We start from the raw sequence: 13646 nt of genomic DNA, 5'->3' as shown, positions 1-13646 counted from the left end.
ACCTGCCCTAGAGAAAAGTGTAGCATCCCAATAGGAGAGATGAAATTTATACAGGGTAAGTTATACAGGGTAAGATATGATGAGAGCCATTTCAAAGGCATGAACAAAGTGATCTGAGAATTCTAAAGGAGAGATTATTTCTATCTGGATTTAAGCAAGGAAGGCTTCACAGAGCATTTGCAATGTGACTTTTACACAAGCAAAACTAGGAGAAAGGGTAATGTAAGATGGAAGGAATTAGGTGAATGAAATGTCTTTATAGTTTTATATTCCTTACAGAGAAGAGCACAATCATAGTTTTAAAAATCTCCAGTTCTAAATGGGAGGAGGTATGGTGGAAAGGAAGGTGGGACTGGGGTTGATTCTGTACTTAGATTTTACTCTGAATTACTTTTTAGATGGAATTACTCTGATCACCAAAGATGAAGCCCCTGGAAGCTCTGTCACAGCTGAGGAAGCCAAAAAGGTACTGACTGCTCCCTATCTTTAGATCAATTATTGCAGTGAACGTTATTTTCTTAATGCCCATCCTTATTGGAAGAAGTTACATTTTTTAGGGTAACTAAATTTTTAGTGTACCCATTTTTATTCAGTCAACAGGCAAATTGCAGCATCCTTGTGGGAGAAATTATAATCTCACTTAGTGTTCCGTAGACTGTGGTAATGTTTCAGAACTCTCCTGTGACCCCGGCTTTAGTAGCTCCAGGGCTGCTGACGTCCATAGTGCATACCTAGACCCCATTCCGGCCACACATTGGTTGGCTGAGGAGCTATTTTTTTTACAAAATATACTGATGGCCAAACCCCTCCCCCAAGATATTTTTTGTCTGAGATGGGTCCTAGGCATGGTTTTGAATTTGTAATTTTGCAGCAAGGTGGCAAAACATTGGTGTTCTGGCATAAGGCACATCTAGATGTTTTCGGTAAGTTAAAAGACCCCATGTGTGAGACCCAGGAGATTCGTATTGACCCATATAGTTAGGCCAAGGTCTCCCTGTTGTGTATGAGTACTGAATCTGATTCAGCTATGAGTCAAATAGGTGTGGCTATGTAGGTCAATAATCCTTCATTATGCCTAGGTTTTTGATAAAATTTTAATGGAATTAAATTAAATAGTTCAAAAGTGTATGGTTCATAGCATTGAACTTCAGTTTCTGTCACTGATTGACCCAGTCCTGTCAGCACAGCGCCTGGCCGCTGCCAGTTGTGTCCTAAGCCTCTGCTGTCTGCTAGGCACTGTGCTGATGGTAAGACAGCACCCCTGTCCTCTGAAACCGAAAGGAGCAGTTACAGGTAGCAGAGGGAGGCAGTGAGACTCAGAAAACACTGTACCGTGGAGGGAGAGCTTGGTCTGGAGTGGCAGACAGGAATCTGTTAAGGGAATGGCAGGAACAAGGCTGGAAATATTCATCTTACGGCTAAGTTTAGGCCAAATCAAAAACGCCTTGAATTTTTATGAGTGATTTGGTAGAAACTCTAATGTTGTTTGGAAGAACAGTTAGTCTAAATATGCAGGAATTTTTTAAAGCACTTTGCCTGGCAAAAGCCTTTTGTTTTCAGGAAATAATATGCTGGAATTTTAGAAGCAAACGCTAAGATGCTGATTATTGTCTCAGGAGGGGTTGTCTGCACCCTCTCTGCCATAATCCGTACTATGAGGCTGCCAGTACTTGAGAGTATGTCATTCAGCGGCTGTGTTTTATTTCTATTTGTTACTTTATACAATGGCTTGCTGATATTTCACCCTCTAACTGGGTTGTATCATTCAGGGCTCTGCACAGAGGCAACCAGTAGAATGTGTGTGGTAGAAGGGAGATTGATTTATTTTAAGGGATTGGCTCATATGATTGTGGAAGCTGGCAGATCTGAAACTTGTCGGGCAGGCCAACAAGCTGGAAACTCAGGCAGGATTTCTATTTACAGTCTTAAGGCAGAATTCCTTTAACTGATTGGATGAAGTCTACCAACATTATTGAGGGAACCTTTACTTTAAGTCGGCTGATTGTAAATGTTAACCACATGTACAGCAACATCTAGACGGGCATTTGACACAGCAGCTGAGCACCATGGCCTAGCTAAGTTAACACTTAAAATTAAAATTAACCACCACATAGCCTGAAGGCTTGTCAATCAGTTTTTGCTAAACAAATAAAATTAGTCAATACAAATACTTTAATTTTAGTCACTATTGCATTAAAATATCTATTATCTAGGTGAGACTTGAGTACATATTACAGTTTTTGGAAGAAGAAGGGACACTGATCTAAAAGGGTAGTTTTCCCCCCAGAAGTGTCACAGCCCAGTGGATCCAGTGCATTAAAGTTAAAGCAGAGAGACACCTGGAAGGGGATCATATGCTTCTTGCAAATTGTCTGAGGTTTGTTCTGTGTTGCCTCCCCATCAGGAATTTTGCTGTCGGATAATGTAGCTATAGAGAGGAATTTCAGTTAATGACTATGTCTGGGTTGGTGTCCTCACATGATTCTAATATCAGCAGAACTGATTTCAGTTGGTTGTAATTCTGAACACCTCATCCTTGACTAGAGAGAAAACATGGTGGACAGTAGAGTCGAGCCCAGTATTCAGACTCCCCTGTGCACACTGGCTTGTTTGCAAGATGATGATTCTGTACCTGCTTCAGTGTCATATGAACCTTTGTTTTTCAGGGTGAAGATTTAATCTTTTGTATTAGAAATGTTTTTAAATGGCACCTGTTGGTTTTTGAAGAGAAGTGTAGAAGTGAGAGTGCATATACAGACAATAATGAGGAGAACTACTGAGAGAGATTCTGGCTCATGGCAACTGGTTCCTTGTGGGTTTTGTGTGTTTTTTTTAATTCTCACCCAAAGATATGTTTTTATTGATTTTAGAGAGAAAGGAAGAGAGAGAGAAACATCGATGTGAGAGAGAATCATTGATCAGTTGCCTCCCGTAAGCATCTCAACTGGGGATCAAACCACAGCCTAGGTATGTGCCCTGTTTGGAAATCAAACCAGCTACCCTTTGGTGCACAGGTGCGTTGTTAGTTTCTAGTTCTACGGAGGGATAGGACTGGAAATTTCTGGCAGGGTTTCCTTTTGGTTTTAATGGGAGAGACATGTATCAGTTATTTCTCTTAGCCAGGTTAGGGAAGTGTGGTCACTTTTGACTGTGTACTAAAATAGTCATTTATGTTGCCTTTATTTTGCAAGTGTTTTAAGTTTGGTCACTTCTCAAATAATCAATTAAGGAAACGAGTATAATTAGTGAGGTTGAAGAGCAATCTTCACAGTGCACTTATTTTTATTTTTATTTTTTTTAATATATCTTTATTGTTCAGATTATTACAGTTGTTCCCCCTTTTTCCCCCTATAGCTCCCCTCCACCCGGTTCCCACCTCACCCCATGCCCTTATCCCCCGACAATGTCCTCATCCATAGGTGTACGATTTTTGTCCAGTCTCTTCCTGCACCCCCCACACCCCTTTCACCCTGAGCATTGTCAGTCCACTCCCTTTCTATGCCCCTGATTCTATTACATTCACCAGTTAATTCTGTTCATCAGATTTTTTATTCATTTGATTTTTAGATTCACTTGTTGATAGATATGTATTTGTTGTTCATAATTTTTATCATTGCCTTTTTCTTCTTCTTCCTCTTCTTAAAGAATACCTTTCAGCCGAAACCGGTTTGGCTCAGTGGATAGATCGTCAGTCTGTGGACTGGAAGGTCCCAGGTTCGATTCCAGTCAAGGGCATGTACATTGGTTGCGGGCACATCCCCCGGTGGGGGGTGTGCAGGAGGCAGGTGGTCGATGTCTCTCTCTCATTGATGTTTCTAGCTCTCTATCCCTCTCCCTTCCTCTCTGTGAAAAATCAATAAAATCTATTTTAAAAAAAAAAAAAGAATACCTTTCAGCATTTCATATAATACTGGTTTGGCGGTGATGAATTCCTTTAGCTTTTTCTTATCTGTGAAGCTCTTTATCTGACCTTCAATTCTAAATGATAGCTTTGCTGGGTAGAGTAATCTTGGTTGTAGGTTCTTGCTATTCATCACTTTGAATATTTCTTGCCACTCCCGTCTGGCCTGCATAGTTTCTGTTGAGAAATCAGCTGACAGTCGTATGGGTACTCCCTTGTAGGTAACTAACTGTTTTTCTCTTGCTGCTTGTAAGATTCTCTCTTTGTCTTTTGCTCTTGGCATTTTAATTATGATGTGTCTAGGTGTGGTCCTCTTTGGATTCCTTTTGTTTGGGGTTCTGTGCACTTCCTGGACTTGTAAGTCTATTTCTTTCACCAGGTGGGGGAAGTTTTCTGTCATTATTTCTTCAAATAGGTTTTCAATATCTTGCTCTCTCTCTTCTTCTGGCACCCCCATAATTCAGATGTTGGTACGCTTGAAGTTGTCCCAGAGGCTCCTTACCCTATCTTCATATTTTTGGATTCTTTTTTCTTTTTGCTTTTCTGGTTGGGTGTTTTTTGCTTCTTTGTATTTCAAATCTTTGACTTGATTCTTGAGATCCTCTAGTCTGCTGTTGGATCTCTGTATATTATTTTTTATTTCAGTCAGTGTATGCTTAATTTCTAGTTGGTCCTTTTTCATATCCTCGAGGGTCTCACTAAATTTATCAGCCTTTTCTAGAAAATTCTTGAAAAACCTTATAACCGTGGTTTTGAACTTTATATCCTGTAGTTTGCTTTCCTCCATTTCTTTCATTTGTGACCTGTATCTTTGTCTCCGCATTTTGGCTGCTTCCCTGTGTTGAAAGAGTGGCTTTGTGTGCTAGGTGTCCTATAGGGCCCAGTGGCTCAGCCTCCCCAGTTACCTGAGGTGGACACTGTTGGTGCACCCCTTTGTGGGCTGTGTGCACAGTCTTGTTGTAGTTAAGCCTTGATTGTTGTTGGTATCACTGGGAGGAATTGACCTCCAGGACAATTGGCTGTGAGGATCAGCTGTGTCTACACTGGGAGAACTTCTGTGCTGGAGACACCCTTATGAGGCAAGACTTGCTTCAATGGGGCTTTGGTGCTCACTGAGTCTGCCCCCTGAGTGTGTCTCTTATGGATCTGAGGAGTTGTAATCTGGATGGTCCCACTCTGACCCCTGGGTACACTGGCTCTTGGATCTCCAAGGAGGTACTAATTTAGCCTCTGCCTGAGGCCACCCAGCAGGAGCTACAGAGAGATCTGCAGATTCCTCTTCTTTGTTTGGGTTTTGGAGGTGCCCAGATGAGGCCCAGCTGTAAAGCAATGCAAGCTGCTGTGGGGCCTTGGGCCTTCTTTTGGATGTTCTGGGTCTCTCTGACTCAGCTGCAGTTTGTTAGGTAAGTTTAGATTTCAAAGGACCAGGCCATTCATGTGCAAAAGCCTCTGCGCACACTTGGGTGGGGCGGGGTCTCAGGGCGGAGCAAACAGCAATGGCTTCCCGTCAGCCCTGCCCTGAGAGGCCCCCGGGTCTCAGTGTCCCTCGATAATCACTGCAAGCATCTCTGAGAGGAAGCCGCCCTCGAGTTCTGCCCGCTGCCAGACAGTCCAGTTTCTCCCCATATGAGTCTGGGTCCCCAGAGTCTCGCCCGGAACTGGAGTTCAGAGCAGTCGTGAGCTTGTGTCTCCCTGCGGATTGAAAAAGCCAGCCGCGTCCTCAGTTGCCAGTCCTCTCCGGGCGTGCGCCTCCATACCTCTGCCTTTACTTCTGCAGCTCCTCTGAGTCTCAGTGTGCTTTTCTCTTTCTTTCTAGTTGTAGAATTTCCACTCAGCCAGCCTTCCTGTGGTTCTGGATGATATCCGTTTTGTCTTTTAGTTGTAGTTTTGAAGTAGTTGTGCGAGGCAGCAATTTCAGGTGTTTGCCTATGCCGCCATCTTGGTTTCTCCCTTCACAGTGCATTTAAATTCAAGATATTTATAAGTTATTTAAAATTGGCAAGCTGTCAGATTCTTGCTGTTGGTGACTTGAAAGGAAATAATTATCCAGGAATGTCCATTTTAAATGAATATTAAATCCCAACTTTACACTTGCACATCTTTTTTTTTTTAATATATTTTTATTGATTTCAGAGAGGAAGGGAGAGGGAGAGAGGGAAATAGAAACATCAATGATGAGAGAGAATCATTGATCAGCTGTCTCCTGCACACCCCTCCACTGGGGATCAAGCCCGCAACCCAGGCATATGCCCTTGACCAGGATCAAACCAGCTACCCTTCAGTCCACAGGCCGACGCTCTATTGACTGAGCCAAGCCGGCTAGGGCTACACTTGCACATCTTAAGGAGAGCCATTTCCCCCGTTGTATTCTAGAAATGTGTGGATGTTTGGATTCTTTGAGAAATGTAGATAAGTCAGCCATGCTGCAGAAATGGAAAGTTCTTCCATGACTTTCTATTATATCTAAAGTTAGATATAAGTGGTCACTTTCTTTTATGTGTACCTGTACTCTCACTGCATTTTGAAGCCCAACAAAAATATTACCACGTTTACATTCTTTTTTATTGTTATTATAACCTGTCAATTCTTTCAGTTCACTTTTTTCTCTTTCTGGTGGTTATTCTTAGACATGCCATTGACATTTGATGTTTGGTAAAGTCTTAGCCAGCTCTTGTTGCCCTTCATCCGTCAGTTTATCCTCTGGGTGTGGTGGTGGGTAGGGGTGGCTGTTTATCCTGGCAGGTTCCGGGAGCATCTGGGAAGTCCTTTGCTCCAGGCCATAGTCAGTAAAGGTCAGTGCCTTGTGAAAGGTCAGGATAGGCTGGTTCCCACTTGAAGTTTATCTTCTTTATCTTTTTTAGGTTTCTTCTTGCTAGCTGTGTTAGGGTGAGAACATGCTTCTCAACCAGGAGACATTTGGCAGACTAGACACATTTTTGGTGGTTACAACAGAGGGTTCTTTGAGAAATGTAGATAATGTGTTACTGGCTCCCAGTGGGTCAAGTTTTGAAACATCCTACAGTGCACAGGACAGCTCCACAACAAGGAATTATCTGGCCCCAAATGTTGATAATTACACAGTCAAGAAGCCCTAGATTAGAAGAATCTAAACAAGCCAAGTTCTTAACTAAGGCAAAGGACATTGGCTTATGTTGCATAAAATTTTACTCAGCTGGAAAGAATCCTAATGATCTCTTAGCTGAGTTTTATTTTTTAAACTGAACGCTTACAAGGGAGCCTGATATGTGGAACAGGTAAAGGTGGTGCTCCTCAGTTGATAGGAGTGGCAGATCGAGAGCACCTGTGCCCAGGGGGCAGCACCTGAGAAATACTGATCTTGTGCCAACTCTGTATTTTATGGATGAAGAAACTTAGGGCCTTGAAAAGTAAAATGATCTGTCTGAGATCTCATGGTAAGTCATTGCCCAGGAAGCCAGTTGTAGGACCACCCCCAGTCCTCCATTCTTTCTACCCCATATTAAAAACAATGGGGAAGGGGATTAATCCCAATGGCTTTTGGACTATCATTTCTCTTGGGATTCAGAGAGGCTGAGCTAGTTTAAATAATTATTTGGTCCAAGTTCTATGGTGGGGAGGAGGATAGCTTTTTAGCACTTGCTTTCTTACAGCTGCCTAATTTAGCTTTCTTTACTGTTGTTGACATTTATTGCTTTTATACATCTGGATTATGGGTATATAATCACCTGCTGATGTTGGAATCAGCCCTATGGAAACCATGTGCCTTTGATTTGGGGATTGGTGAGAGTCTGAGCAGAGGCTGTTAGTTTCTAGTTCTACGGAGGGATAGAACTGGAAATTTCTGTACAAAGGTTATTGATTCCATTTCTCTGCTTGGGGCCAGGATTATATTTCTGTGTACTTGACAAGTAACAGTTTATCCATCTCTTAAAGATCTCCGAGTAAGGACACTCTGGGAGACCCAAGTGAGTGACGGTGGTCTGAGGAAGAAGGAGTGTGTCACCCACGTGCCCTTTCTATTTATTTTCTACCTTTTCAGCATCTTGCAGAGGGAAAGAGCACAACAAAAGATGAGAGGTGATGCCTACCCATTTTGCTGCCTTCAGAGAATCTGTTGCTTTTATTGAGAAAGCAGGCCCACCCTTGAATTCTCTGCTCTGTCTCTCACCTCCTTGTCAATGTGCAGCTTGGAAATCACTGGCAGTTTAAACCTCTGATGAGGAGGAGTGATACATGTAAGAGACCAGCCTTGCCTGGGGGTTTGGGAAGGATAATGGAAGGCAGCCCAGCTTTTAGCCACAATTTGCTTACGCAGAAATGTTGAGCAGCTCTATCAGGACACTCACTTGCAGATGCTCCGCACTGGATGGAGATGAAAGTTTGTTTGCTGCTGTTCCTCTCTTCCTAGGAATTTGGCCTAGTCTCAGAGATGTGCCATTTGTGTTTAATTATATAGATCTCCATCCTACTGTGCAGATAGTCCTGTCTCAATTTATCCTCTAATTGCAGCGTGAAAGGGGCTTTGCAGGTGGGGAGAGGATGGTAATATGGATTTTTTAGGGCTGTGTGCCAAAAAACATGAGGGATTTTCTAGTTTCCTCAGTAAGCACCCACCATGGATCAGGTTACTAAGGGGTAATGGAAGATGCAGTGGCCGGTGGAGCCTTTGGCCTGCAGTTTGTCTGTATTTGAAAGATGCTGGGCATTTGTGGCTTCACGGAGGTTTAGAGCAAGACACAGCTCTACTTTTTATTCTCTTCACCCAACCAGATATCTTATCCTTTAGCCATTAAATTACTGACACAGGGGAAATGAGAAAAGAAACAAAATAAAAATCTTTTTTAATAGTTATAATAATTAGAATCATAAATAAAGATTAATTTGGGAATCTACGATAGAGCAGAGTATATAATCTTTAGACATAAACCATATGCAAATACACATGTAGATTTCTTATTTATCTGTATTTGACCCTCAGATATCTTCATTAATAATTAGCCAGAATAAATAAATAGGATTAATGGTATGGAAGCTGCATTACAGTTCTGTTCTAGACTGTACCCCTACTGCTAGCATTTTCTATCTCTCCCATTGACTGTAGCACTGAACACAGTCCAATTTAGGGTCAACAAAGGGCAATGGAAAGATCCATAAATGTCTTTAGAAAAATGTAAATCCCTTAATCTCTCGGTCTGACTTGAAGATAATGAATAGTGGGGTTGCTTTGACTGTGAGTTACAAGTTCAGGGGAGGTTGCATGAAAAACAAGCTGCCACGGCACTGTCCAGGGTGCTGACAAGGGCACTGCCCAGTTCTGCACTGTGCCCATTTGGTTAACTGGGTGGGAGTTTTTGCCCATGGGGAATGGAAGGCGTGTAGCACTTGCTTTCTAAGACTTGCTGTGCACAGCCTCATGTTTAAAGGGTGACTTGTTGAAGAGACATATTTTGAGTCTATAAGATTTAGGTTTCAGGGGCCTCGATTATATCCATTGCACCATAAAAATAACAGGAATGTACACATAGGGAAAGCAATTCTTGCATTTTTTCATGTTGAGGAAGTGAGGAAAGTACAACTACACTGCTCCCTCTTGGGTGGAGGCAGCTGCAGGAGAGCAAGAGTGGGCGGGGGGGTTTGCTCACCACACGCGTGCTCTGTGTACACTGACCCGAGGAATACTGATGGGATGTGTGCTCACCTCCCACCTCCCCTTTTAAAAGCACTTGCTCCTGCAGGCTCATCTCTGCTGCCATTTTAAGTACTTAACGCTGCCAGAAGATCACTTCTTGTGTTAGGATAGATAAGTGGTTGATAAAACCTAGCTCTTAGATGCGGTTACCACGTGCCTTGAAGAAAAAGAGTCCCCACTGCTATCTCTCGGAGGGACAGGATGAGAGCAGGGGTGTGCAGATCATTTTCAAGGGCTCTCATTACCCTTTTAAAGTCTGAGTTTTATTACCAGATTCTTGCAGACTTCTGTTCAGGCCCTGGCTTTGCTGTGGCTCTGCCTTTCAGAAGCTTCAGGTCTGGAGCGCGGCTGCTGAGCAGACGGATACACAAGAAGTTTTCTCATCCACTTATTTTCAAACAGTTTCTAACACAAATGTGTTTCCAGAAAATGAATTGAATAACCTCCAAGCTCACCCATTTATTTGTTTCACATCATTGACAAGAAATTCTTCCTTTTACCTCTTTTGCCCAAAGAGGAGAGGAGTTGGAGAATAGCCGATTATAATCTTTAATTCTGACCCTTTATTTTTATGATCCCTTCAAAGGAGACCAAGGCATACTGGTTTAGGGAGTTTGGTTCTTTTCTTAACCCTAATGACACCGCACATCTCCTCTGGGAGCACAAGTGGGAACATCAGGCATCTTCCCTGCCTGACGTGGGACTCCACAGGGTCACTGTCTCCCTCTTCACAGCCACTCTCTTGGTGACTAGTTAGTGTGGACAGTTCAACCTCAGAATAAGTCTTTCACCCAGAGACAAACAAAGGAGCAAATAGCGAGATGACGCTTGTTGGGAGCCATCAGTAGCAGGTCTCAGGTTTGCCTGTGGCCCTGCTAGCGGTTTGTATCTTCATCTCAAGAGGAGGAATGTCATTTTGGTATCATGACTGCCTTTATATTCACAGTTTCTGGCCCCCAAAGAAAATCCAAATGAAGAGAGAGCAGCCCTCTTTGAAGAAGGTGGTGATGTGGATGATTTAGTAAGTACTTTCACACAAACAGGGGCTAATCTTGGAAGTCGTCTGACCTGTGAGTGTAGCACAGAGGCTGCTGGTCATAGCCTCGTTTCTTACTTGTGCTTTCATTCCTAACACACCGGAAGCTCCCACACTGTTATTTGTTGCCATCATAGATTTAATCAGGTGATTTCATAGTGGGAGTCCCTGTGCTCAGTGGTTTTAGTGACATAGTTCATCCAGTTTAATCCTTCTCTTTGAAGGACTAAGAGAGCTGGGGAGGCTACTCCTGTGGTAGCAAAATGACCCAGTTCCTGAAATTGCTCTCAGCCTAAGTAAGCGATACAGCGTGCGATTTGTGTGGGTTGACAAATAAAAAACAGCCTTTAAGAAGCCTAATTCTTAAATGTTCTCACTTAACTTCATGTAAGCAAGACAGGTTGGCAGGCATTGGGGGGTTTCTGGACCTCCTCCCATTGCGGTGCCTGGGGCTGTGTACAGGTGTTGGCCTTTGTGCCCATCTTTCAGGTGTGGGAACTTTCTGCCTTTAAGGCTCATGTGACATGACTGCCATCCAGTAACAGCTGTCAGCTTTCCGTGGAGAAGCTCTTAGCATTACAGTGAGGAGATGCTTGGTATTTAACTCCTGAAATAGTTAGTGGTGGACAAGAATGCACGTCAGTGCGTGTTGCCAGCGAAGAGAGCCATCGTCATTAAACTCACCAGAGCAGCAGTGGCCTGCAGTGGCCCGGCTCCTTTCTGAACATGTTGTTCCTGTTGCAGCTGGACTTGATTTAGGTCCTGGACGTGTGGGGATCGACACGAATCGTCATTACTGTCGTGCTGAGACCTCTACACCGAACAGCCTGGAGGGACCGAAGCTCTGGAGACAGTCTCTGAGGTTGCGCAGAAGGAACCTCCTAATTCTTTGTGTAATGAGCACATACACATGAGGGATGTTTAGACCCGTACACGTTTATAAAGTGTCCTTGTTTTCTGATTGCTGTGTTGTTGCTTGTGGTCTTACTGATCTCCGTATATAGCACATGCGCTTTGAAGCTTCTGGAAAATGGGCTTCCTCCTGACCTGGGGTGTTGGTAAGGGTGGCAGCCCTCATGAAGCTCTCTCTTCGAGAACCATGGCAGGGCCCTGTGTGAGTTTCTCAGTCCTCGCAGGAGGTGTGGTCCATTGCCTGTTCCTCTCAGCAGTCACAGCTCACACTGATCATGGATGCCCTTCATTTCCTACAACAGAAAGCTGGGTTTGGATAGCATTGGGTAGGGTAGGTCCTACCCATTTCTGTTTTTATGTAAGCCTTTTAGTCCCACAGTACTTTGCCTGTCTGTGCAGGTGGTTTTCCATAAGCAGGTGGGAGGGGAAGCAGTCTCCTGCGTACCCATTCTAAGCAGCGAGTGACGGTGTCCTCACGGAGAAAAGATGCTCTTTCGGTCCTCTGACATGTTAGTGACCCCCCCCCAAAAAAGAAATTCACCACAGTAGTTAGGATTTTATCATTTCACTAGAGGCCTGGTGCACGAAAATCATGCATGGGGGGGCGAGGTGGGGGGAAGGTGTTCCTCAGCCTGGCCTGCGCCCTCTCACAATCCGGGACCCCTTGGGTAGGGTCCCTAGGCCTGGCTGGCGATCAGGGCCTATTGGGGCTTTCCTTCCCCCAGCTGCTGGCAGCTGGCCCCGCCCCCACCGCTGCCACTGCTTGCCATCTGTGCGGCACTGCCCCCCCCCCCCCCCCCCCGCCACTGGTTGCCTCCTTCTGCAGGTGACAGGCAGGGGTGCGATCGCTTGGCTGGCCTGGGCCTCCCTCTGCGGGGTGATCGCTGGCTGGCCCCGCACACCCGCCACAGCGTTGCTGGCCGGTGACCTGGGCCTCTCTCTGAGGGGTGATCATACATCCTGTGTGAGTGGAAAGGGTCAGGCTGCTGAATTGTGAAGAAAAAATCTGTGTCTGCATTTATTGAGAATGTGGATATGAAACAAACTATAGAGTGTTCCATAAATGTTACCTGTTATTGATATGTATGTGTCTTTGTATCCTATTAATGAATTCTTATGTTTTGAGGAAAGAGACCACATGCATGGGCAGTGTCTGGTCCCAGACATGTGGCCTGTCTTTTCATGTTGCCTTTACGGCATTGTGTGGGGCACTGCTTCACCGTGTCACACCCTTCCCTCTACCTCCTGCCTCAGCCACGTACGTCCCTCTTGGATCCTTTGAAAGTGCTTCCAATCAGCCACCTCCTGTCTTCTGCAGCCCCCTGCAGAGCTCTTGTCTGTGTTGCCTTTGCCTGTTCCCCATGGAGCAGGAAACCCCATCGAGCCAGGTAACCACAGGGCTGCAGGTGTGCAGGGTGCCTTTGAGCTCCCTGTAGCTCTGCCTGGATGCTGGGGCCCACACTTGGTGAGAATCCCAGAGGCTGCTGGTTGGGAGGCTCAGGCAGGGCTTCACATCCCAGACATTGCTCTACATAGAATCACCCCAGGATCTTTAAAAACTACTGCTGCCCAGGTCACAGCCTGCTGATTGGGTCAGAAAGTGGGAGCCAGCATCAGTAGTAAAGATCCCCAGCTGATTCTATGTGTGACCAAGTCTGGGCACCATCTCCTGGTGTTTCCCTCCTACTCTGGGCAGTATTTCCCTCTGTCTGCCTGGTGAGACACGGGCAGAAAGGCTGTCTGGTTGCTCCTCCTGGGTAGCTTGGAGGCTGCGGTCTCTGCATCTCAGGGCTGCAGGGGACAAAGCAGGGATTCTTCTTTGTCCCTTTCCCGCCTCACCGCTCCCCTTTCTCTTTTCTCCTACCAAATTAAGTCCTAGTCAGTGAGGCAAGAGTGCTCAGTGCACAGAATTAAACAATAACCTCCAAACAAAGCAGAGGGAAGTGTCCGACTGGTCCTGCCTTGTATATGTCTATTCTGACTTTTTAGGGCCGTGTAATGAAGGGCTCTTAAGTCTAGAGTCAGTGGAGGACCCCCGAACCCTACTTTCTTCCTGGTGAGATAATATGAAATGATGCTAACTCCAGTAAGGGTAGTGTTGAGGATATAGAAAAAGAGAGGGGCTAGCC

General features: G+C 44.8%; 1 protein-coding gene across 2 annotated transcripts in view; it reads left to right on the top strand.

Moving 5' to 3' along the window:
• Positions 1-11566, top strand: part of XRCC5 (X-ray repair cross complementing 5) — a 90282-nt gene extending 78716 nt beyond the window's left edge. For both annotated transcript variants that reach the window (XM_054723332.1, XM_054723333.1), the window contains exons 19-21: positions 399-466; positions 10516-10590; positions 11350-11566. In XM_054723332.1, coding sequence (XP_054579307.1) covers positions 399-466; positions 10516-10590; positions 11350-11364 — 158 coding nt within the window. In that variant the 3' untranslated portion in view covers positions 11365-11566. The remainder of the gene's footprint in view (positions 1-398; positions 467-10515; positions 10591-11349) is intronic.
• The last annotated feature ends 2080 nt before the right edge of the window (positions 11567-13646 follow it).

Source organism: Eptesicus fuscus, chromosome 11 (genome assembly GCF_027574615.1).
Source record: "Eptesicus fuscus isolate TK198812 chromosome 11, DD_ASM_mEF_20220401, whole genome shotgun sequence".
NCBI classification, from domain to species: Eukaryota; Metazoa; Chordata; class Mammalia; order Chiroptera; family Vespertilionidae; genus Eptesicus; species Eptesicus fuscus.
The sequence above is the reverse complement of the archived record's forward strand: the minus strand, read 5'-3'. Positions and strand labels throughout refer to the sequence as shown.